Genomic DNA, 26,165 nt, shown 5'->3' on the forward strand with positions numbered 1-26,165 from the left:
CTGCTGTGATGGCACATAGTGGTATTTCACCCAATAGATAGTGTGGCATCCCGGGAGGTCCGTGCTGTGACGTTGGCTCCCTCTGCTGGGAGTACACGGGCTGGGCACCCCGACACGGATGGCTCCAAGTAGAGGTAATTAGGGGAAAGTGCCAACCAACCGTGGAGGCCACACCGTGAGAAAGAACAGAGAGAGACCAACACAGAGCAGAAGCTGAGAAGAAGGACCGAGACAAACCTACGCGACGTCGTTGTTATGTTTATTTTATTGCCTAGTAAAGTCGCATTTGCTGACTAGAACCTCCCTGTCTCTGTGTTAATCTCATCATGCTCAACCCAACACCCCACGGTTTACCACAATAGTATATCAAAATTATATTTATTTTCAAATTCTTTGTGAGGCTGTAATCTGAGGGAAATATGTGTCTCTAATATGGTCATACATTTGGCAGGAGGTTAGGAAGTGCAGCTCAGTTTCCACCTCATTTTGTGGGCAGTGTGCACATATCCTGTCTTCTTTTGAGAGCCAGGGCGCCTACAGCGACCTTTCTCAATAGCAAGGCCATGCTCACTGAGTCTGTACATAGTCAAAGCGTTCCTTAAGTTTAGGTCAGTCACAGTGGTCAGGTATTCTGCCACTGTACTCTCTGCTTAGGGCCAAATAGCATTCTAGTTTGCTCAGTTTTTTTGTTAATTCTTTCCAATGTGTCAAGTTTTTGTTTTCTCATGATTTGGTTGGGTGTAATTGTGATGCTGTTCTGGGGGTCTGTTTGTGTTTGTGAACAGAGCCCCAGGACCAGCTTGCTTAGGGGACTCTTCTCTGTAGGTGATGGCTTTTTTATGGAAGGTTTGGGAATCACTTCCTTTAGGTGGTTGTAGAATTTAACGGCTCTTTTCTGGATTTTGATCATTAGCGGGTATCGGCCTAATTCTGCTCTGCATGCATTATTTGGTGTTTTACGTTGTACACAGAGGATATTTTTGGAGGTCTTTGTCCCATTTTGTGAATTCTTGTTTGGTGAGTGGACCCCAGACCTCACAACCGTAAAGGGCAATGGGTTCTATAACTGATTCAAGTATTTTTTGCCAGATCCTAATTGGTATGTCAAATTTTATTTTCCTTTTGATGGCGTAGAAGACTCTTCTTGCCTTGTCTCTCAGATCGTTCACGGCTTTGTAGAAGTAACCTGTGACGCTGATGTTTAGGCCGAGGTATGTATAGTTTTTTGTTTGCTCTAGGGCAACCGTGACTAGAAGGAATTTGTATTTGTGGTCCTGGAAACCTGGACCTTTTTTGGACCACCATTATTTTGGTCTTACTGAGATTTACTGTCATGGACCAGGTCTGACAGAATCTGTGCAGAATGTCTAGGTGCTGGTGTAGGCCCTCCTTGGTTCGGGACAGAAGCACCAGATCATCAGCAAACATTTGACTTCAGATTCTAGTAGGGTGAGGCCAGGTGCTGCAGACTGTTCTACTGCCCTCGCCAATTAATTGATATATATGTTGAAGAGGGTGAGGCTCAAGCTGCATCCCTGTCTCACTCCACAGCCCTGTGGAAAGAAGTCAATTTTAACCACACGCTTGTTGTTTGTGTATATGGATTTTATAATGTATGTTTTTCCCCAACACCTCTTTCCATCAATTTGTATAACTGCAGTTATTCTGCAATTACTGCGTCCAAAATACCACAGTCGACTGCAGATACTGCACTTTTATTGCAGTTTCAAAACGGCAATCTTTTTGGTAAGGGTTAAATGATAAAATAACACAATGATTTCCATTAACGTATTAATCTGATACATGTTTACATGCACCTTATTTCATAGCGCTCATCTGCCGCCATCAGGTGGATACTCAACGCAGTTAATCGTGCATTTCTGTGTGGTGCTGAACTGGGTTACTACATCTGCAAAAGCGCTAATCTGTCACTTCCGGTTCGTCTTCAACCAAAGAAATGGCGGACATGGACGAACTGTTCGGGAGTGATGGGGACAGTGACAACGAACAAAGAGGTGAAGTTAGCCATCAAAATGCTGTTCAGAAAAGTTAGCTAAATACGTCTAAAGATACGCTAGATGAATAGCTTCATGCAGTTACAGCTAGCAAGCTAGCTAATGTGATCTAGCTAAGGCCGGTTGGCTGATGCTAGCTAGCTAAGCTAACGTTAAGTAGCTAACAAGTAGCTAACGTTAGTAAAGAGGACCTTTGAGAATATCCATCAACAACCTAACCAGAACCAAAATAGCCAATACATACTTGGTCCAGTACATTAACGTTAGCTAGCTAACCAACCAAGCTCTCCATAGGGCGTGCGTGCGTAGCTAACGTTGGTATTTGTGTTTATTTCACATGCATGTACATTTCCCCTCTGCTGAAAGCTAACATGACAGTGTGTGTGTGTGCAGTGGTCTCAGCAGTGGCGTCTGGCTCTGGTTCAGGTTCTGAATCTGAGCCGGAGATGCCCAGGTCCCGTTCCCATAGTAACGCCTCAGGCAGCGACAGCGGGAGAGATGATGATGGACAAGAAGGGGGAAAGCCCAACACCAAGGTGAGGTCCAGTTCTTTCAGTACATACACACACAGGAAACACTCTTAGCCTCAATAATGACATGGTATAACTCTATGAACCAGGAGCTGTTTGGGGATGACAGTGAAGAGGAACGCCATAGTCGACACAGCGACAACCAATCAAACCTGTCAGAACGCTCAGGAAACCAGTCGGACGCCAGCATGCACTCGGAGCCCGAGGACAATGACCAGTCAGACGCGGAGCAGCACAGTGGGTCGGAGAGAGGGCACCGGGAGGAAGAGGAGGAAGATGGAGATCGAAGGTCAGAGGCAGGCAGTCCAGTATCGGGGGCGGGGAGCCCCAGGTCTGGGAGGGGCAGTGCTCGCTCTGAGAAGAGGTGAGGAGGAATGATTATGGAATGGTTTTATATAGGCTAGTGCTTTTTCACCTGGTATTAAAAGCACTTTGAGTGAAAACAAATTTCATTGGAATGTACGTAATGCATAATAACTTGTTTTCCCGCCAGTATCCATAGCGACCCCGGCACCCCCCATTCGGCGCCCGGCACCCCCCACTCGGCCCCCCAGTCTGTTCCCGGCACCCCCAGTCTGTTCCCGGCACCCCCCTGTCAGACCCCGGCACCCCCCTGTCAGACCCCGGCACCCCCCTGTCAGACCCCGGCACCCCCCACTCAGGGCCCGGAACCCCCCACTCAGGGCCCGGAACCCCCCACTCAGATGGGGAGGGGTCAGGCAAGGAGAACCAATCAGATGATGAAAAGTGGGGAGGAGGGGCTAAGAGTGACCAATCAGAGGATGAGGAGGAGAAGAAGCGGCACCAATCGGACGAAGAGCGAGAGATTTCTGATGAGGACGGGGCGGGGCACAGGAGCAGGAAGAAGTCAGGTATTGAAGAAAGTGTGTGTGTGTGGTCTGAAGGAGCTTCCTCTAGCCACTCACTAGATCAGCCTTGGAGTTTGAAAAGAAAACTGTTGCAACCTTCAGCAACATCTGCTTTACTATTGTATTAATGTACCGCTACTCTATCAGGCTTTATCAATATGATATTGTTGTATCACATCCTATATGCCATTGTTTGCTGCTGTGCCCTTGAACAAGGCACTTAACCCCCCACAACAGCAGCTCCCTGGAAACCCAGTCTGGCAGCCCCCCTTACCTCTAAAAAACCTCTATACAGTGCATTCTGAAAGTATCCAGACCCCTTAGCTTTTTCCACATTTTGTTACGTTACAGCCTTATTCTAAAATGGATTAAATCATTTTCCGTCATCAATCTACACGCAATATCCCATAATGACAAAGCAAAAACTGAAATATCACATTTACATAAGTATTCAGACCCTTTACTTAGTACTTTGTCGAAGCACCGTTAGCAGCGATTACAGCCATGAGTCTTCTTGGGTATGACGCTACAAGCTTGTCACACCTGTATTTGGGGAGGTTCTCCCATTCTTCTCTGCAGATCCTCTCAAGCTCTGTCAGGTTGGATGGAGAGCATCGCTGCACACTTTTTTCAGGTCTCTCCAGAGATGTTGGATCGGGTTCAAGTCCGGGCTCTGGCTGGGCCTCTCAAAGACATTCAGAGACTTGTCCCGAAGTCACTCCTGCGTTGTCTTGGCTGTGGGCTTAGGGTCGTTGTCCTGTTGGAAGGTGAACCTTCGCCCCAGGCTGAGGTCCTGAGCACTTTGGAGCAGGTTTTCATCAAGGGATTCTCTGTACTTTGCTCCATTCATCTTTCCCTCGATCCTGACTAGTCTCCCAGTCCCTGCCGCTGAAAGACATCCCCACAGCATGATGCTGCCACCACCATGCTTCACCGTAGGGATGATGCCAGGTTTCATCCAGACGTGACACTTGGCATTCAGGCCAAAGAGTTCAATCTTGGTTTCATCAAACCAGAGAATATTGTTTCTCATGGTCTGAATGTCCTTTACGTGCCTTTTGGCAAACTCCAAGTGGGCTGTCATGTGCCTTTTACTGAGGAGTGGCTTCTGTCTGGTTACTCTACCATAAGGGCCTGACTGGTGAAGTGCTGTAGAGTTGGTTGTCCTTATGGAAGGTTCTCCAATCTCCACAGAGGAACTCTGGAGCTCTGTCAGAGTGACCATCAGGTTCTTGGTCACCTCCCTGACCAAGGCCCTTCTCCCCCGACTGCTCAGTTTGTCCGGGCGGTCAGCTCTAGGAAGAGTCTTGGTGGTTCCAAACTTCTTCCACTTAAGAATGATGGAGGCCACTGTGTTCTTGGGGACCTTAAATACTTCAGAAATGTTTTTGGTACCCTTCCCCAGATCTGTACCTCGATACAATCCTGTCAAAATAATTGAATCAATTTTACAATAAGACTGTAACGTAACAAAATGTGTAAAAAGTCAAGGGGTCTGAATACATTCAGAATGCACTGTATGTGTCTTTTCAGGGGGGGGGTGGGTTAAAAGGGAAGTAACATTTCGATTGGACCTTGTGTGCAATTAACCAGTAAAATGATCTTAAATCTTTGTTTGAGCAATGACTGGAAGTCTACAGGAGAATTCTAATAATTAAATGATGTGTGTGTGCTTCAGAGTCTGCGAAGGGCAGTGACAGCGAGGATGACTTCGTCGGACGGAAGAACAAGAAGATGGCGTCTGCCTCAGACTCTGACAGCGACGTTGGAGCCAAGAAGAAGATGGCGTCTGCCTCAGACTCTGACAGCGACGTTGGAGCCAAGAAGAAGATGGCGTCTGCCTCAGACTCTGACAGCGACGTTGGAGCCAAGAAGAAGTTGGCGGCTTCTGCCTCAGACTCTGACAGCGACGTTGGAGCCAAGAAGAAGATGGCGTCTGCCTCAGACTCTGACAGCGACGTTGGAGCCAAGAAGAAGGGAAAAGGTAAACCTAGATCTGAGGGCTGGTTGCAACAATAACTTTCCCAAAAATCCTTGGTTTTCCAGAAATCCTGGTTGGAGGATTCCGGATTTCCTGCTTATCCCCGCCTGAATCCGTGAGTCTTCCAACCGGGTCCTGTATGTGGTCTCCTCAACGCATACTGGAAGTGAAGATCCAAGGTTCCTCCCGGGGTCGGCTTGGCCACTATATATCATATATACCAGGGATCATCAACTAGGAAAAAAAATGATTCAGTGGGTGTTCCGGCAGGGCTCCGGAACATAATTAGAAATAATTTGTAGGCTGCAAATTGACCACAAAAAACCCAAACAGATACAATATTTGACTACAACATAATCATTTGTATGTATAATGCATGGGAATACTTTGGAACTGATTTTCCAAAATTAAAATCACTTGGAGCTGATTTCCTGGTGTTTTTAGTCTTATGTTTAAAAAAAATTATAATTTGCTCAACTTGGGGGGCCAAATAAAAACCATTTGGCCTGTGGGCCGCCATTTGAGGAACCCTGATATATACCGTGTACCGGGGTATTTGGAAATAGCCACAGGATGGGTTTGCAATACCGTTGTAACTATCTCATTTATTTAATATATTAGAATATTTGTAGCTACTTTTTATGTTATGAAATACAGTACCTGCAGTCAACTTGTGCAATACGTTTGGTGATCTGCTTTATCTCCTGTCACATTATTTTACATTATGAAGCTTATCGGCAGTCCCCAGTTACGTGGTGAGACCAGAGCCTTGAGTCACTCACTGTTGTGCAGCATGAGCCAGAAAATGTAGTTACACACATTTGACAGCTAAATATCTCATCACTATTAAGTGGACTGTCTAAAAGGTGCTAAATGCTCTGCAGTTGTGCATTTGGTTTGCTAATTTAGTAGCTAGGTATCTAGCTAAGTGGTTAGTTTCTTCCAAAATCAAGCGTTGCTTGGTAACAGCAGAGAATCCCCCTTGCTGTCTAATATTTGTTTTGTGCATGCAGCAAACTGTGAGTAGCATTTTTGAGTTACTTTTATAACGTTATGAGCTGAGATGTCTGTTCTGCAAATAGTTTGTCAGAGACTATAAAATGTTCGCAATGCGCTCGTTAGCATTTAGCTAGCATTCACTATGGGATTTCACATGTGCTTATTAGCATTGGTAACCTCCATATTGCAGAGGCTTAGTGGGGTTTGATAATAGCGCCCCTTGTGTTCAGTGCCGGTATTACTGAATATCCCAGGATGGCACAAGGTCGGTATGACAGTCTGGATACCACCCAAGTCTACTCCGATGCACTTTGAGAAGGAGGAGTCAGGGTATAATCCCTCCATGTTCAACTCCTACCTGTTACGGGTCAAAGGTTAGGGGTCAGGACTCATCTCGATCTCTTCCTCAGGCAAGAAGCCAGCAGCAGACGACCTGTTTGGAGAGGCAGACGACATCTCATCAGACAGTGATGCTGAGAAACCCCCCACTCCAGGACAACCCCTGGTGAGACATACTTTACCCCCCCCCCCCACTCCAGGACAACCCCTGGTGACACATACTTTACCCCCCCCACTCCAGGACAACCCCTGGTGAGACATACTTTACCCCCCCACTCCAGGACAACCCCTGGTGAGACATACTTTACCCCCCCACTCCAGGATAACCCCTGGTGAGACATACTTTACCCCCCACTCCAGGACAACCCCTGGTGAGACATACTTTACCCCCCACTCCAGGACAACCCCTGGTGAGACATACTTTACCCCCCACTCCAGGACAACCCCTGGTGACACATACTTTCCCCCCCCACTCCAGGACAACCCCTGGTGAGACATACTTTACCCCCCACTCCAGGACAACCCCTGGTGAGACATACTTTACCCCCCCACTCCAGGACAACCCCTGGTGAGACATACTTTACCTCTGCATGTTACAAGAACTAATAATGAAGGGTCTCTGTGTGTTTCTCTCCCCAGGACCAAGAGGATGGTATGGAAGGGGAGCAGGCTGAGGAGGAGCCCGTCCCAGAGACTCGTATCGAGGTGGAGATTCCTAAAGTCAGCACTGATCTAGGATCAGATCTCTACTTCGTCAAACTACCCAACTTCCTCTCTGTTGAGCCCAGGTTAGACTCACCCCAGCTGGTCCCAGTTCACTTCCTGTCCCCCCCTCCCTAACCCTGACCCTAACCATTCCATGTTTTCAGATCTGAAGGGTCTGGATAGGTAGAAGCAGTGTCTTCACTCTGAACTGTGTGTATGATGTGATGTGTGTGTTCCTCTGTTCAGACCCTTTGACTCCCAGTACTATGAAGATGAGTTTGAGGATGAGGAGATGTTGGATGAAGAGGGACGGACCAGGCTCAAACTGAAGGTGTGTGTGTGCCCTGTGTTTGTGCTCAGTTCCTGCGCTGTGTGATGGGACGGTGATGTGACGGTGTTGTGTGTGTGTGTGTGATGGGACGGTGTTGTGTGTGTGTGTGATGGGACGGTGTTGTGTGTGTGATGGGACGGTGACGTGTGTGATGGGACGGTGATGGGACGGTGATGTGTGTGATGGGACGGTGATGGGACGGTGTTGTGTGTGATGGGACGGTGATGTGACGGTGTTGTGTGTGATGGGACGGTGATGTGACGGTGTTGTGTGTGATGGGACTGTGATGTGACGGTGTTGTGTGTGATGGGACTGTGATGTGACGGTGTTGTGTGTGTGATGTGACGGTGTTGTGTGTGATGTGACGGTGTTGTGTGTGATGTGACGGTGTTGTGTGTGATGGGACGGTGATGTGTGTGATGGGACGGTGATGTGACGGTGTTGTGTGTGTGTGATGGGACGGTGATGTGACGGTGTTGTGTGTGTGTGTGTGTGTGTGTGTGTGTGATGGGACGGTGTTGTGTGTGTGTGTGATGGGACAGTGTTGTGTGTGTGTGTGTGATGGGACGGTGTGTGTGTGTGTGTGATGGGACGGTGTGTGTGTGTGTGTGATGGGACGGTGTGTGTGTGTGTGTGATGGGACGGTGTTGTGTGTGTGTGATGGGACGGTGTTGTGTGTGTGTGTGATGGGACGGTGTTGTGTGTGTGTGATGGGACGGTGTTGTGTGTGTGTGATGGGACGGTGTTGTGTGTGTGTGTGTGTGTGTGTGATGGGACGGTGTTGTGTGTGTGTGTGTGTGTGTGTGATGGGACGGTGTTGTGTGTGTGTGTGTGTGTGTGTGATGGGACGGTGTTGTGTGTGTGTGATGGGACGGTGTTGTGTGTGTGTGTGATGGGACGGTGTTGTGTGTGTGTGATGGGACGGTGTTGTGTGTGTGTGTGGATGGGACGGTGTTGTGTGTGTGTGATGGGACGGTGTTGTGTGTGTGTGTGTGTGATGGGACGGTGTTGTGTGTGTGATGGGACGGTGTTGTGTGTGTGATGGGACGGTGTTGTGTGTGTGATGGGACGGTGTTGTGTGTGTGATGGGACGGTGTTGTGTGTGTGATGGGACGGTGTTGTGTGTGTGATGGGACGGTGTTGTGTGTGTGATGGGACGGTGATGTGACAGTGTTGTGTGTGTGTGTGATGGGACAGTGATGTGACGGTGTTGTGTGTGATGGGACGGTGTGTGTGTGTGTGAGATGGGACGGTGTTGTTTGTGATGGGACGGTGATGTGTGTGATGGGACAGTGATGTGATGGTGTTGTGTGTGATGGGACAGTGATGTGACATTTACATTTAAGGCATTTAGCAGACGCCCTTATCCAGAGCGACTTACAAATTGGTGCAATTCACCTTATGATATCCAGTGGAACAACCACTTTACAATAGTGCATCTAAATCTTTTAAGGGGGGGGGGTTAGAAGGATTACTTTATCCTATCCTAGGTATTCCTTAAAGAGGTGGGGTTTCAGGTGTCTCCGGAAGGTGGTGATTGACTCCGCTGTCCTGGCGTCGTGAGGGAGCTTGTTCCACCATTGGGGTGCCAGAGCAGCGAACAGTTTTGACTGGGCTGAGCGGGAACTGTGCTTCTGCAGAGGTAGGGAGGCGAGCGGGCCAGAGGTGGATGAACGCAGTGCCCTTGTTTGGGTGTAGGGCCTGATCAGAGCCTGAAGGTACGGAGGTGCCGTTCCCCTCACAGCTCCGTATGCAAGCACCATGGTCTTGTAGCGGATGCGAGCTTCAACTGGAAGCCAGTGGAGAGATCGGAGGAGCGGGGTGACGTGAGAGAACTTGGGAAGGTTGAACACCAGACGGGCTGCGGCGTTCTGGATGAGTTGTAGGGGTTTAATGGCACAGGCAGGGAGCCCAGCCAACAGCGAGTTGCAGTAATCCAGACGGGAGATGACAAGTGCCTGGATTAGGACCTGCGCCGCTTCCTGTGTGAGGCAGGGTCGTACTCTGCGAATGTTGTAGAGCATGAACCTACAGGATCGGGTCACCGCCTTGATGTTAGTGGAGAACGACAGGGTGTTGTCCAGGGTCACGCCAAGGTTCTTAGCACTCTGGGAGGAGGACACAAGGGAGTTGTCAACCGTGATGGCGAGATCATGGAACGGGCAGTCCTTCCCCGGGAGGAAGAGCAGCTCCGTCTTGCCGAGGTTCAGCTTGAGGTGGTGATCCGTCATCCACACTGATATGTCTGACAGACATGCAGAGATGCGATTCGCCGCCTGGTTATCAGAAGGGGGAAAGGAGAAGATTAATTGTGTGTTGTCTGCATAGCAATGATAGTAGAGACCATGTGAGGATATGACAGAGCCAAGTAACTTGGTGTATAGCGAGAATAGGAGAGGGCCTAGAACAGAGCCCTGGGGGACACCAGTGGTGAGAGCGCATGATGCGGAGACAGATTCTCGCCACGCCACCTGGTAGGAGCGACCTGTCAGGTAGGACGCAATCCAAGCGTGGGCCGTGCCAGAGATGCCCAACTCGGAGAGGGTGGAGAGGAGGATCTGATGGTTCACAGTATCAAAGGCAGCAGATAGGTCTAGAAGGATGAGAGCAGAGGAGAGAGAGTTAGCTTTAGCAGTGCGGAGAGCCTCCGTGACACAGAGAAGAGCAGTCTCAGTTGAATGCCCAGTCTTGAAACCTGACTGATTAGGATCAAGAAGGTCATTCTGAGAGAGATAGCAGGAGAGCTGGCCAAGGACGGCACGTTCAAGAGTTTTGGAGAGAAAAGAAAGAAGGGATACTGGTCTGTAGTTGTTGACATCGGAGGGATTGAGTGTAGGTTTTTTCAGAAGGGGTGCAACTCTCGCTCTCTTGAAGACGGAAGGGACGTAGCCAGCGGTCAAGGATGAGTTGATGAGCGAGGTGAGGTAGGGGAGAAGGTCTCCGGAAATGGTCTGGAGAAGAGAGGAGGGGATAGGGTCAAGCGGGCAGGTTGTTGGGCGGCCGGCCGTCACAAGACGCGAGATTTCATCTGGAGAGAGAGGGGAGAAAGAGGTCAAAGCACAGGGTAGGGCAATGTGAGCAGGACCAGCGGTGTCGTTTGACTTAGCAAACGAGGATCGGATGTCGTCGACCTTCTTTTCAAAATGGTTGACGAAGTCATCCGCAGAGAGGGGAGGGGGAGGAGGATTCAGGAGGGAGGAGAAGGTGGCAAAGAGCTTCCTAGGGTTAGAGGCAGATGCTTGGAATTTAGAGTGGTAGAAAGTGGCTTTAGCAGCAGAGACAGAAGAGGAAAATGTAGAGAGGAGGGAGTGAAAGGATGCCAGGTCCGCAGGGAGGCGAGTTTTCCTCCATTTCCGCTCGGCTGCCCGGAGCCCTGTTCTGTGAGCTCGCAGTGAGTCGTCAAGCCACGGAGCAGGAGGGGAGGACCGAGCCGGCCGGGAGGATAGGGGACATAGAGAATCAAAGGATGCAGAGAGGAGGGTTGAGGAGTTGGAATCAGGAGATAGGTTGGAGAAGGTTTGAGCAGAGGGAAGAGATGATAGGATGGAAGAGGAGAGAGTAGTGGGAGAGAGAGAGCGAAGGTTGGGACGGCGCAATACCATCCGAGTAGGGGCAGAGTGAGAAGTGTTGGATGAGAGCGAGAGGGAAAAGGATACAAGGTAGTGGTCAGAGACTTGGAGGGGAGTTGCAATGAGATTAGTGGAAGAACAGCATCTAGTAAAGATGAGGTCAAGCGTATTGCCTGCCTTGTGAGTAGGGGGGGAAGGTGAGAGGGTGAGGTCAAAAGAGGAGAGGAGTGGAAAGAAGGAGGCAGAGAGGAATGAGTCAAAGGTAGACGTGGGGAGGTTAAAGTCACCCAGAACTGTGAGAGGTGAGCCATCCTCAGGAAAGGAACTTATAAAGGCATCAAGCTCATTGATGAACTCTCCAAGGGAACCTGGAGGGCGATAAATGATAAGGATGTTAACCTGTTAGGGCTAGGGGGCAGTATTGACACGGCTGGATAAAAAACGTACCTGATTTAATCTGGTTACTACTCCTGCCCAGTAACTAGAATATGCATATAATTATTGGCTTTGGATAGAAAACACCCTAAAGTTTTTAAAACTGTTTGAATGGTGTCTGTGAGTATAACAGAACTCCTATGGCAGGCCAAAACCTGAGAAGATTTCAAGCAGGAAGTGTCCTGTCTGAGAAGTAGTGTTTCATCTTGGCTCTTTTTATTGAAGACTCAGGATCTGTGCAATAACGTGACACTTCCTACGTCTTCCATAGGGTCTCAGAGCCCGGGAAAAAGTTGAACGATATCGAGGCAGGCTCTGGCTGAAACACTTTATCGCTTTTGGCAAGTGGCCACTCAGAGTACTATGGGCTTAGGCGCGTGCCCGCTTCGACCGAATGGTTTCTTTTCCTTTGTCTGTTTATCTAAACGCAGATTCCCGGTCGGAATATTATCGCTTTTTTATGAGAAAAATGGCATAAAAATTGATTTTAAACAGCGGTTGACATGCTTCGAAGTACGGTAATGGAATATTTAGAATTCTTTTGTCACGAATTGCGCCATGCTCGTCACCCTTATTTACCCTTTAGGATAGTGTCTAGAATGCACGAACAAAACGCCGCTGTTTGGATATAACGATGGATTATTTTGGACCAAACCAACATTTGTTATTGAAGTAGAAGTCCTGGGAGTGCATTCTGACGAAGACAACAAAGGTAATAACATTTTTCTTATAGTAAATCTGACTTTGATGAGTGCTAAACTTGCTGGGTGTCTAAATAGCTAGCCCTGTGATGCCGGGCTATCTACTGAGAATATTGCAAAATGTGCTTTCACCGAAAAGCTATTTTAAAATCGGACATATCGAGTGCATAGAGGAGTTCTGTATCTATAATTCTTAAAATAATTGTTGTGCTTTTTGTGAACGTTTATCGTGAGTAATTTAGTAAATTCACCGGCAGTGTTCGGTGGGAATGCTAGTCACATGCTAGTCACATGCTAATGTAAAAAGCTGTTTTTTGATATAAATATGAACTTGATTGAACAAAACATGCATGTATTGTATAACATAATGTCCTAGGGTTGTCATCTGATGAAGATCATCAAAGGTTAGTGCTGCATTTAGCTGTGGTTTGGGTTTATGTGACATTATATGCTAGCTTGAAAAATGGGTGTCTGATTATTTCTGGCTGGGTACTCTGCTGACATAATCTAATGTTTTGCTTTCGTTGTAGAGCCTTTTTGAAATCGGACAGTGTGGTTAGATTAACGAGAGTCTTATCTTTAAAATGGTGTAAAATAGTCATATTTTTGAAAAATTGAAGTAATATCATATCTAAGGTATTTGAATAACGCGCCAAAGGATTCAACTTGCTGTTGAGTAGGTGGGACGCAAGCGTCCCACCTAGCCCATAGAGGTTAAGCTTGAAAGGGCTGGTAACTGTGACAGCATGGAATTCAAATGAGGAGATAGACAGATGTGTCAGGGGAGAAAGAGAGAATGTCCACTTGGGAGATATGAGGATTCCAGTGCCACCACCCCGCTGGCCAGATGCTCTCGGGGTATGCGAGAACACGTGGTCAGACGAGGAGAGAGCAGTAGGAGTAGCAGTGTTTTCTGTGGTAATCCATGTTTCCGTCAGCGCCAAGAAGTCGAGGGACTGGAGGGTAGCATAGGCTGAGATGAACTTTGCCTTGTTGGCCGCAGACCGGCAGTTCCAGAGGCTGCCGGAGACCTGGAACTCCACGTGGGTCGTGCGCGCTGGGACCACCAGGTTAGAGTGGCAGCGGCCACGCGGTGTGAAGCGTTTGTATGGCCTGTGCAGAGAGGAGAGAACAGGGATAGACAGACACATAGTAGACAAGCTACAGAAGAGGCTACGCTAATACAAAGGAGATTGGAATGACAAGTGGACTACACGTCTCGAATGTTCAGAAAGTGAAGCTTACGTTGCAAAAATCTTATTGACTAAAATGACTAAAATGATACAGTACTGCTGGCTGGTGGAGTAGGCTAGCTAGCAGTGGCTGCGTTGTTGACTTTGTTTGAACGTGTAGCTGGCTAGGTAACCTCGATAGTTTCAGTACTACACCTTATCATGATACAAAAGCAACTATGTAGCTAGCTAACATAGCACTACTCAAGACGTTCCTTTAATGTATGGTGTTGTGTGTGATGGGACGGTGTTGTGTGTGATGGGACGGTGTTGTGTGTGATGGGACGGTGTTGTGTGTGTGTGATGGGACGGTGTTGTGTGTGTGATGGGACGGTGTTGTGTGTGTGACGGTGTTGTGTGTGCGTGTGTGTGTGTGTTGTGTGTGATGGGACGGTGTTGTGTGTGTGTGATGGGACGGTGTTGTTTGTGTGATGTGTGTGATGGGACGGTGTTGTGTGTGTGATGGGACGGTGTTGTGTGTGTGTGATGGGACGGTGTTGTGTGTGTGTGTGTGATGGGACGGTGTTGTGTGTGTGTGATGGGACGGTGTTGTGTGTGTGTGATGGGACGGTGTTGTGTGTGTGTGTGTGATGAGACGGTGTTGTGTGTGTGTGTGTGATGAGACGGTGTTGTGTGTGTGTGTGTGATGAGACGGTGTTGTGTGTGTGTGTGTGATGGGACGGTGTTGTGTGTGTGTGATGGGACGGTGTTGTGTGTGTGTGATGGGACGGTGTTGTGTGTGTGATGGGACGGTGTTGTGTGTGTGACGGTGTTGTGTGTGCGTGTGTGTGTGTGTGTGTGTGTGTGATGGGACGGTGTTGTGTGTGTGTGATGGGACGGTGTTGTTTGTGTGATGTGTGTGATGGGACGGTGTTGTGTGTGTGATGGGACGGTGTTGTGTGTGTGTGATGGGACGGTGTTGTGTGTGTGTGTGTGATGGGACGGTGTTGTGTGTGTGTGATGGGACGGTGTTGTGTGTGTGTGTATGGGACGGTGTTGTGTGTGTGTGTGTGATGAGACGGTGTTGTGTGTGTGTGTGTGATGAGACGGTGTTGTGTGTGTGTGTGTGATGGGACGGTGTTGTGTGTGTGTGATGGGACGGTGTTGTGTGTGTGTGATGGGACGGTGTTGTGTGTGTGTGATGGGACGGTGTTGTGTGTGTGTGATGGGACGGTGTTGTGTGTGTGTGATGGGACGGTGTTGTGTGTGTGTGATGGGACGGTGTGTGTGTGTGTGATGGGACGGTGTTGTGTGTGTGTGTGTGATGGGACGGTGTTGTGTGTGTGATGGGACGGTGTTGTGTGTGTGATGGGACGGTGTTGTGTGTGTGATGGGACGGTGTTGTGTGTGTGATGGGACGGTGTTGTGTGTGTGTGTGATGGGACGGTGTTGTGTGTGTGTGTGATGGGACGGTGTTGTGTGTGTGTGTGATGGGACGGTGTTGTGTGTGTGTGTGATGGGACGGTGTTGTGTGTGTGTGTGATGGGACGGTGTTGTGTGTGTGTGTGTGATGGGACGGTGTTGTGTGTGTGTGATGGGACGGTGTTGTGTGTGTGTGTGATGGGACGGTGTTGTGTGTGTGTGATGGGACGGTGTTTGTGTGTGTGTGATGGGACGGTGTTGTGTGTGTGTGATGGGACGGTGTTGTGTGTGTGATGGGACGGTGTTGTGTGTGTGTGTGTGATGGGACGGTGTTGTGTGTGTGTGTGATGGGACGGTGTTGTGTGTGTGTGTGTGTGATGGGACGGTGTTGTGTGTGTGTGTGTGATGGGACGGTGTTGTGTGTGTGTGTGTGATGGGACGGTGTTGTGTGTGTGTGTGTGTGATGGGACGGTGTTGTGTGTGTGTGTGTGTGTGATGGGACGGTGTTGTGTGTGTGTGTGTGTGTGTGATGGGACGGTGTTGTGTGTGTGTGTGTGTGTGATGGGACGGTGTTGTGTGTGTGTGTGTGTGATGGGACGGTGTTGTGTGTGTGTGATGGGACGGTGTTGTGTGTGTGTGTGATGGGACGGTGTTGTGTGTGTGTGATGGGACGGTGTTGTGTGTGTGTGTGATGGGACGGTGTTGTGTGTGTGTGTGATGGGACCGGTGTTGTGTGTGTGTGTGTGTGTGTGATGGGACGGTGTTGTGTGTGTGTGATGGGACGGTGTTGTGTGTGATGGGACGGTGTTGTGTGTGTGTGTGATGTGACGGTGTTGTGTGTGTGTGTGTGATGGGACGGTGTTGTGTGTGTGATGGGACGGTGTTGTGTGTGTGATGGGACGGTGTTGTGTGTGTGTGTGATGGGACGGTGTTGTGTGTGTGTGTGATGGGACGGTGTTGTGTGTGTGTGTGTGTGATGGGACGGTGTTGTGTGTGTGTGTGTGATGGGACGGTGTTGTGTGTGTGTGTGTGTGATGGGACGGTGTTGTGTGTGTGTGATGTGACAGTGTTGTGTGTGTGATGGGACGGTGTTGTATGTGTGTGTGATGGGACGGTGTTGTGTGTGTGTGTGATGGGACGGTGTTGTGTGTGTGTGTGTATGGGACGGTGTTGTGTGTGTGTGTGTGTGATGGGACGGTGTTGTGTGTGTGTGATGTGACAGTGTTGTGTGTGTGATGGGACGGTGTTGTATGTGTGTGTGATGGGACGGTGTTGTGTGTGTGTGTGATGGGACGGTGTTGTGTGTGTGTGTGTGATGGGACGGTGTTGTGTGTGTGTGTGATGGGACGGTGTTGTTGTGTGTGTGTGATGGGACGGTGTTGTGTGTGTGTGATGGGACGGTGTTCTGTGTTCAGGTGGAGAATACTATCCGGTGGAGAGCCAAGAAAGACGAGGAGGGGAACGAGAGCAGAGAGAGTAATGCCCGCATCGTCAAGTGGTCTGATGGCAGGTCAGCATACACACACACACACACACACACACACACACACACACACACCGCAAGATCCTCAGAGGGCTAGATGAAGAGGAGTAACGCTGGACAGCTGATGAAGAGGAGTAACGCTGGACAGCTGATGAAGAGGAGTAACGCTGGACTCCTGATGAAGAGGAGTAACGCTGGACAGCTGATGAAGAGTAACGCTGGACAGCTGATGAAGAGGAGTAACGCTGGACTCCTGATGAAGAAGAGTAACGCTGGACAGCTGATGAAGAGGAGTAACGCTGGACAGCTGATGGAGAGGAGTAACGCTGGACAGCTGATGGAGAGGAGTAACGCTGGACAGCTGATGGAGAGGAGTAACGCTGGACAGCTGATGGAGAGGAGTAACGCTGGACAGCTGATGGAGAGGAGTAACGCTGGACAGCTGATGGAGAGGAGTAACGCTGGACAGCTGATGGAGAGGAGTAACGCTGGACAGCTGATGGAGAGGAGTAACGCTGGACAGCTGATGGAGAGGAGTAACGCTGGACAGCTGATGGAGAGGAGTAACGCTGGACAGCTGATGGAGAGGAGTAACGCTGGACTCCTGATGAAGAGTAGTAACGCTGGACTCCTGATGAAGAGGAGTAACGCTGGACTCCTGATGATTGTGCTTGAATGAATGAATAATTAATACATTGATTTGACCATGGGAAATGTGTGTTTATGTGTGTTTACGTGTGTATGTATCTGTGGAAGTGTTTTGTCTCCACAGCATGTCTCTCCACCTGGGTAACGAGGTGTTTGATGTGTTCTGTCTCCACTGCATGTCTCTCCACCTGGGTAGCGAGGTGTTTGATGTGTTCTGTCTCCACAGCATGTCTCTCCACCTGGGTAACGAGGTGTTTGATGTGTTCTGTCTCCACAGCATGTCTCTCCACCTGGGTAACGAGGTGTTTGATGTGTTCTGTCTCCACAGCATGTCTCTCCACCTGGGTAACGAGGTGTTTGATGTGTTCTGTCTCCACAGCATGTCTCTCCACCTGGGTAACGAGGTGTTTGATGTGTTCTGTCTCCACAGCATGTCTCTCCACCTGGGTAACGAGGTGTTTGATGTGTTCTGTCTCACAGCATGTCTCTCCACCTGGGTAACGAGGTGTTTTGTGTCTGTCTCCACACATGTCTCTCCACCTGGGTAACGAGGTGTTTGATGTGTATAAAGCTCCTCTCCAAGGAGACCACAACCACCTGTTCATCAGACAAGGGACTGGACTACAGGGACAGGCTGTGTTCAAGACCAAACTCACCTTCAGGTAACACTGTCTATACACACACACACACACACACACACACACACACACACACACACACACACACACACACACACACACACACACACACACCTTGCCCTTTGTCTGAGCCCCAACTCAAAGCTCTGAAAGACATCATGCACCGATACAGGAACACCTTCTGTCCAGATGGACTAGTGAACAACAACACAGTATCTAAGCTGAGCTCCGTCCAGATGGAATAGTGAACAACAACACAGTATCTAAGCTGAGCTCCGTCCAGATGGAATAGTGAACAACACAGTATCTAAGCTGAGCTCCGTCCAGATGGAATAGTGAACAACACAGTATCTAAGCTGAGCTCCGTCCAGATGGAATAGTGAACAACACAGTATCTAAGCTGAGCTCCGTCCAGATGGAATAGTGAACAACACAGTATCTAAGCTGAGCTCCGTCCAGATGGACTAGTGAACAACAACACAGTATCTAAGCTGAGCTTCGTCCAGATGGAATAGTGAACAACAACACAGTATCTAAGCTGAGCTCCGTCCAGATGGACTAGTGAACAACACAGTATCTAAGCTGAGCTCCGTCCAGATGGACTAGTGAACAACAACACAGTATCTAAGCTGAGCTCCGTCCAGATGGACTAGTGAACAACAACACAGTATCTAAGCTGAGCTCCGTCCAGATGGAATAGTGAACAACAACACAGTATCTAAGCTGAGCTCCGTCCAGATGGAATAGTGAACAACAACACAGTATCTAAGCTGAGCTTCGTCCAGATGGACTAGTGAATAACAACACAGTATCTAAGCTGAGCTCTGTCCAGATGGAATAGTGAACAACAACACAGTATCTAAGCTGAGCTTCGTCCAGATGGACTAGTGAATAACAACAACACAGTATCTAAGCTGAGCTCCGTCCAGATGGACTAGTGAACAACAACACAGTATCTAAGCTGAGCTCCGTCCAGATGGACTAGTGAACAACACAGTATCTAAGCTGAGCTCCGTCCAGATGGAATAGTGAACAACAACACAGTATCTAAGCTGAGCTTCGTCCAGATGGACTAGTGAATAACAACACAGTATCTAAGCTGAGCTCTGTCCAGATGGAATAGTGAACAACAACACAGTATCTAAGCTGAGCTTCGTCCAGATGGACTAGTGAATAACAACAACACAGTATCTAAGCTGAGCTCCGTCCAGATGGAATAGTGAACAACAACACAGTATCTAAGCTGAGCTTCGTCCAGATGGACTAGTGAATAACAACACAGTATCTAAGCTGAGCTCCGTCCAGATGGAATAGTGAACAACAACACAGTATCTAAGCTGAGCTTCGTCCAGATGGACTAGTGAATAACAACACAGTATCTAAGCTGAGCTCTGTCCAGATGGAATAGTGAACAACAACACAGTATCTAAGCTGAGCTTCGTCCAGATGGAATAGTGAACAACAACACAGTATCTAAGCTGAGCTCCGTCCAGATGGAATAGTGAACAACAACACAGTATCTAAGCTGAGCTCCGTCCAGATGGAATAGTGAACAACAACACAGTATCTAAGCTGAGCTTCGTCCAGATGGACTAGTGAATAACAACACAGTATCTAAGCTGAGCTTCATCCAGATGGACTAGTGAATAACAACACAGTATCTAAGCTGAGCTCTGTCCAGATGGAATAGTGAACAACAACACAGTATCTAAGCTGAGCTTCATCCAGATGGACTAGTGAACAACAACACAGTATCTAAGCTGAGCTTCGTCCAGATGGACTAGTGAATAACAACAACACAGTATCTAAGCTGAGCTCCGTCCAGATGGAATAGTGAACAACAACACAGTATCTAAGCTGAGCTTCGTCCAGATGGAATAGTGAACAACACAGTATCTAAGCTGAGCTCCGTCCAGATGGAATAGTGAACAACAACACAGTATCTAAGCTGAGCTTCATCCAGATGGACTAGTGAATAACAACAACACAGTATCTAAGCTGAGCTCCGTCCAAACACGTCTTATCTGAGAGATCAGAACAGAGTGGGTTACTGTCTACCTTTAGCCAAGCTGCTTACAGTAAAAGTATTAGAATAGAACGGGGCTTGTTTTGGAAATCGTGTGGCTCAGTTGGTAGAGCATGGTGTTGGCAACGCCAGGGTTGTGGGTTCGATTCCCATGGGGGACCAGTATGGAAAAAAATTTATGCATTCACTACTGTAAGTTGCTCTGGATAAGAGCGTCTGCTAAATGACTAAAATGGAAATGGAAATATTAGAATAGAACGGGACTTGTTTTGTTAAAGTACTAGAATAGAACGGGACTTGTTTTGGTAAAGTACTAGAATAGAACGGGACTTGTTTTGGTACGTTATTAGAATAGAACGGGACTTGTTTTGGTAAAGTACTAGAATAGAACGGGACTTGTTTTTGTACGTTATTAGAATAGAACGGGACTTGTTTTGGTACGTTATTAGAATAGAACGGGACTTGTTTTGGTACGTTATTAGAATAGAACGGGACTTGTTTTGGTACGTTATTAGAATAGAACGGGACTTGTTTTGGTAAAGTACTAGAATAGAACGGGACTTGTTTTGGTACGTTATTAGAATAGAACGGGACTTGTTTTGGTACGTTATTAGAATAGAACGGGACTTGTTTTGGAATGCGTTATTAGAATAGAACGGGACTTGTTTTGGTAAAGTACTAGAATAGAACGGGACTTGTTTTGGTAAAGTACTAGAATAGAACGGGACATGTTTTGTTAAAGTACTAGAAGGATGGGACTTGTTTTGGTAAAGTACTAGAATAGAACGGGACTTGTTTTGGTAAAGTACTAGAATACAACGGGACTTGTTTTGGTAAAGTACTAGAATACAACGGGACTTGTTTTGGTAAAGTACTAGAATACAACGGGACTTGTTTTGGTAAAGTACTAGAGTAGAACGGGACTTGTTTTGGTACGTTATTAGAATAGAACGGGACTTGTTTTGGTAAAGTATTACAATAGAACCGGACTTGTTTTTGTACGTTATTAGAATAGAACGGGACTTGTTTTGGTAAAGTACTAGAATAGAACGGGACTTGTTTTGGTAAAGTACTAGAATAGAACGGGACTTGTTTTGGTAAAGTACTAGAATAGAACGGGACTTGTTTTGGTACGTTATTAGAATAGAACGGGACTTGTTTTGGTACGTTATTAGAATAGAACGGGACTTGTTTTGGTAAAGTACTAGAATAGAACGGGACTTGTTTTGGTACGTTATTAGAATAGAACGGGACTTGTTTTGGTAAAGTACTAGAATAGAACGGGACTTGTTTTGGTAAAGTACTAGAATAGAACGGGACTTGTTTTGGTACGTTATTAGAATAGAACGGGACTTGTTTTGGTACGTTATTAGAATAGAACGGGACTTGTTTTGGTACGTTATTAGAATAGAACGGGACTTGTTTTGGTAAAGTACTAGAATAGAACGGGACTTGTTTTTGTACGTTATTAGAATAGAACGGAACTTGTTTTGGTACGTTATTAGAATAGAACGGGACTTGTTTTGGTACGTTATTAGAATAGAACGGGACTTGTTTTGGTACGTTATTAGAATAGAACGGGACTTGTTTTGGTAAAGTACTAGAATAGAACGGGACTTGTTTTGGTACGTTATTAGAATAGAACGGGACTTGTTTTGGTACGTTATTAGAATAGAACGGGACTTGTTTTGGTACGTTATTAGAATAGAACGGGACTTGTTTTGGTAAAGTACTAGAATAGAACGGGACTTGTTTTGGTAAAGTACTAGAATAGAACGGGACATGTTTTGTTAAAGTACTAGAAGGATGGGACTTGTTTTGGTAAAGTACTAGAATAGAACGGGACTTGTTTTGGTAAAGTACTAGAATACAACGGGACTTGTTTTGGTAAAGTACTAGAATACAACGGGACTTGTTTTGGTAAAGTACTAGAATACAACGGGACTTGTTTTGGTAAAGTACTAGAGTAGAACGGGACTTGTTTTGGTACGTTATTAGAATAGAACGGGACTTGTTTTGGTAAAGTATTACAATAGAACCGGACTTGTTTTGGTAAAGTACTAGAATAGAACGGGACTTGTTTTGGTAAAGTACTAGAATAGAACGGGACTTGTTTTGGTAAAGTACTAGAATAGAACGGGACTTGTTTTGGTACGTTATTAGAATAGAACGGGACTTGTTTTGGTACGTTATTAGAATAGAACGGGACTTGTTTTGGTAAAGTACTAGAATAGAACGGGACTTGTTTTGGTACGTTATTAGAATAGAACGGGACTTGTTTTGGTAAAGTACTAGAATAGAACGGGACTTGTTTTGGTAAAGTACTAGAATAGAACGGGACTTGTTTTGGTACGTTATTAGAATAGAACGGGACTTGTTTTGGTACGTTATTAGAATAGAACGGGACTTGTTTTGGTACGTTATTAGAATAGAACGGGACTTGTTTTGGTAAAGTACTAGAATAGAACGGGACTTGTTTTGGTACGTTATTAGAATAGAACGGGACTTGTTTTGGTAAAATACTAGAATACAACGGGACTTGTTTTGGTACAGAATTCTGAGAGTCTGTTCCTCTTTCAGTCTGAAGGAATAAACATGAATATCTGATTTGAGATATAAAGCTATTATTGTGTGTTCTCTCTCCAGACCCCACTCAACGGACAGCGCCACCCACAGGAAGATGACCCTCTCTCTGGCTGACCGCTGCTCTAAGACCCAGAAGATTAGAATACTGCCCATGGCTGGACGAGACCCTGAGTCTCAACGCAACGAGATGATCAAGGTAACACACACTGGACTGTGTGGTTTCATATAGGATGTCATGTAATAAGGTTAAGAGATGTGTAATGTTGGCAGAACTACACTCAACAAAAATATTAACGCAAAAATGCAACCATTTAAAAGATTTTACCGAGTTACAGTTCATATAAGTAAAACAGTCAATGAAAATAAATTCATTAGGCCTTGATCTATGGATTTGACATGACTGGGAATACAGATATGCATCTGTTGTTCACAGATACCTTAGATAAAGAAAACCAGTCAGTATCTGGCTTGACCACCATTTGCCTCATGCAGCGTGACACATCTCCTTCACATAGAGTTGATCAGGCTGTTGATTGTGGTCTGTGGAACGTTGACCCACTCCTCTTCAATGGCTGTGTGAAGTTGCTGGATATTGGCGGGAACTGGAACACGCTGTTCTGTACGTTGATCCAGAGCATCCCAAACATGCTCAATCGGTGACATGTCTGGTGAGTATGCAGGCCATGGAAGAACTGGGACATTTTCAGCTTCCAGGAATTGTGTACAGATCCTTGCAACATGGGGCTGTGCATTATCATGCTGAAACATGAGGTGATGGCGGTGGATGAATGGCATGACAATTGCCACAGGGTCTCGTCACGGTGTCTCTGTGCATTGAAATTTCCATTGATAAAATGCAATTAGGTTCGTTGTCTGTAGCTCATGCCTGCCCATACCATAACCCCACCGCCATCATGGGGCACTCTGTTCATAACGTTGACATCAGCAAACCGCTCGCCCACACAACGCCATCTGCCCGGTACAGTTAACTTCTCCAGTGTCCCTGTTGCCATCGAAGGTGAGCATTTACCCACTGAAGTTGGTTACAACTGAACTGCAGTCAGGTCAAGACCCTGGTGAGGACGACGAGCACGCAGATGAGCTTCCCTGAGATGGTTTCTGACAGTTTGTACAGAAATTCTTCAGTTGTGCAAACCCACAGTTTCATCAGCTGTCCAGGTGGCTGGTCTCACATGATCCCACAGTTTCATCAGCTGTCTGGGTGGCTGATCTCAGACGATCCCACAGTTTCATCAGCTGTCTGGGTGGCTGGTCTCAGATGATCCCACAGTTTCATCAGCTGTCCAGGTGGCTGATCTCAGACGATCCACAGTTTCATCAGCTGTCCAGGTGGCTGATCTCAGACGATCCACAGTTTCATCAGCTGTCTGGGTGGCTGGTCTCAGATGATCCCACAGTTTCATCAGCTGTCTGGTGGCTGGTCTCAGATGATCCCACAGTTTCATCAGCTGTCTGGGTGGCTGATCTCAGATGATCCCACAGTTTCATCAGCTGTCTGGGTGGCTGATCTCAGATGATCCCACAGTTTCATCAGCTGTCCAGGTGGCTGGTCTCAGATGATCCCACAGTTTCATCAGCTGTCTGGTGGCTGGTCTCAGATGATCCCACAGGTGAAGAAACCGGATGTAGAGGTCCTGGGTTGGCGTGGTTACACAGGGTCTGGGGTTGAGGCCAGTTGGCCGTACTGCCAAATTCTCTAAAACGATGTTACAGAGGTGAGAAATTAACATAAAATTATCTGGACATTCCTGCAGTCAGCATGCCTATTGCCCGATCCCTCAACTTGAGACATCTGTGGCATTGTGTTGTGTGACAAAACTGCACATTTTAGAGTGGCCTTTTATTGGCACCAGCACAAGGTGCACCTGAGTAATGATCATGCTGTTTAATCAGCTTCTTGATATTCCACACTTGTCAGATGGATGGATTATCTTGGCAAAGGAGAAATTGTCACTAACAGGGATGTAAACAAATTTGTGGACAACATTAGAGCGAAATAAGCTTTTTGTGAATATGGAACATTTCTTGAATCATTTATATCAGCTCATTAAAAACATGGGACCAACACTTTACATGTTGCGTTTTTATATTTTTGTTCAGTATAATAACTAGTCTATAGACGAGACAGACTTTCTGTTGTTACTAGAAGCACTGACTGGGCTTCTATTGCTGATTACAGTCTCCTATATTTTCTCAGAACATTTCAAATAGACAGGACGACACCTTATCTCATTTGAGGGGTTCAAATGTTGACCCGTCTCTCCTCCTGCTCCTCCCTTCCTCTCTCCCTCCCCCTACAGAAAGAGGAGGAGCGTCTGCGTGCGTCTATCCGCCGTGAGGGCCAACAGCGGAGGATGAGAGAGAAGCAGCACCAACGAGGTCTGAGCGCCGGTTACCTGGAGCCTGATCGCTATGACGACGATGAGGAGGGGGACGAGTCGGTCAGCCTGGCCGCCATCAAGAGCAAATACAAAGGAGGAGGAGGAGGAGGACTGAGGGGTGAGGACACACACCATATCTAAACAGAGACACATCCAGGTCAAATACCAGGGCTGAGGAGACAGCGAAAGGGTTTGTATTTGCTCATGTTAATGCATTCTCTCCCTTTCTCTACACCGTCTCCCCTCCTCTCTTCCCTCCCCCTCCTCTCTTCCCTCCCCCTCCTCTCTTCCCTCCGCCTCCTCTCTTCCCTCCGCCTCCTCTCTTCCCTCCGCCTCCTCTCTTCCCTCCGCCTCCTCTCTTCCCTCCGCCGCCTCTCTTCCCTCCGCCGCCTCTCTTCCCTCCCCCTCCTCTTTTCCGTCCCCCTCCTCTGCTCCGTCCCCCTCCTCTGCTCCGTCCCCCTCCTCTGCTCCGTCCCCCCTCCTCTGCTCCGTCCCCCTCCTCTGCTCCGTCCCCCTCCTCTGCTCCGTCCCCCTCCTCTCTTCCCTCCCCCTCCTCTGCTCCCTCCCCCTCCTCTCTTCCGTCCCCCTCCTCTCTTCCGTCCCCCCCTCTCTTCCGTCCCTCTCCTCCCTCCATATAGAGGAGCGTGCTAGGATCTACTCGTCTGACAGTGATGAGGGTTCTGATGATGATAAAGCCCAGAGACTGCTCAAGGCCAAGAAACTAGACTCTGATGAGGTGAGACACACACACACACACACACACACACACACACACACACACACACACACCAGGTGTTAGTACAGTGAGAGAATGGAGAGATGAGTTGTGACAGAGGGTGCAGTCCTATGATCTACCAGCAGAAGACAGTGTGAATCACTACATATAGGAATCTAGTTCAGGTAACAAAGCACTTTGAGGCAGATCTGAAGTGAGTCAAATCACATTTTTCCTCTCTCTCCCCCCTCCCTCTTTCTCCCCCCCACTCTCTCCTCTCTCTGTAGGAAGGGGAGAGTTCAGGGAAGAGGAAGGCTGAGGAGGATGACGAGGAGGAGGTGGAACCCAAGAAGGCAAAGAAATACGTCATCAGCGATGAAGAGGAGGAGGAAGATGATGAATGATGTCATTTTTTTTATCATACCACTGTATTATCAGTGTTTTGTTATATCCAATGCGTCGAGATGTAGACCTAAACGTTTCATTTGTAGTTTGTATATTTTCTAATGATGACTGTGTGTGAGAGAGAGAAAGAGAGAGCTCTGTACAGCTGTAGGAATAAAGAGAAGATGAACTAGGTGTTTATCTCAATGACCAAA

At 47.5% G+C, this 26,165-nt stretch overlaps 1 protein-coding gene and 1 non-coding gene across 2 annotated transcripts; both read left to right on the plus strand.

Annotated features, from left to right (window-relative positions):
* Nucleotides 1-1,951: 1,951 nt before the first annotated feature.
* Nucleotides 1,952-26,165, plus strand: leo1 (Leo1, Paf1/RNA polymerase II complex component, homolog (S. cerevisiae)). Its single transcript, NM_001173869.1, is given in 15 exon segments — nt 1,952-2,015; nt 2,409-2,551; nt 2,635-2,909; nt 3,039-3,115; nt 3,118-3,417; nt 5,093-5,398; nt 6,805-6,899; nt 7,373-7,521; nt 7,685-7,769; nt 16,484-16,578; nt 17,727-17,861; nt 22,510-22,645; nt 24,771-24,969; nt 25,490-25,587; nt 25,854-26,165. Coding segments are annotated over 15 exon segments (2,268 nt in total). The 5' UTR covers nt 1,952-1,957; the 3' UTR covers nt 25,971-26,165.
* Nucleotides 19,956-20,025, plus strand: trnaa-ggc (transfer RNA alanine (anticodon GGC)). The gene has a single exon. It is a non-coding gene; the product is annotated as a tRNA-Ala (tRNA).

The sequence above is a fragment of the Salmo salar genome, chromosome ssa11 (genome assembly GCF_905237065.1).
Source record: "Salmo salar chromosome ssa11, Ssal_v3.1, whole genome shotgun sequence".
Taxonomy (NCBI): Eukaryota; Metazoa; Chordata; class Actinopteri; order Salmoniformes; family Salmonidae; genus Salmo; species Salmo salar.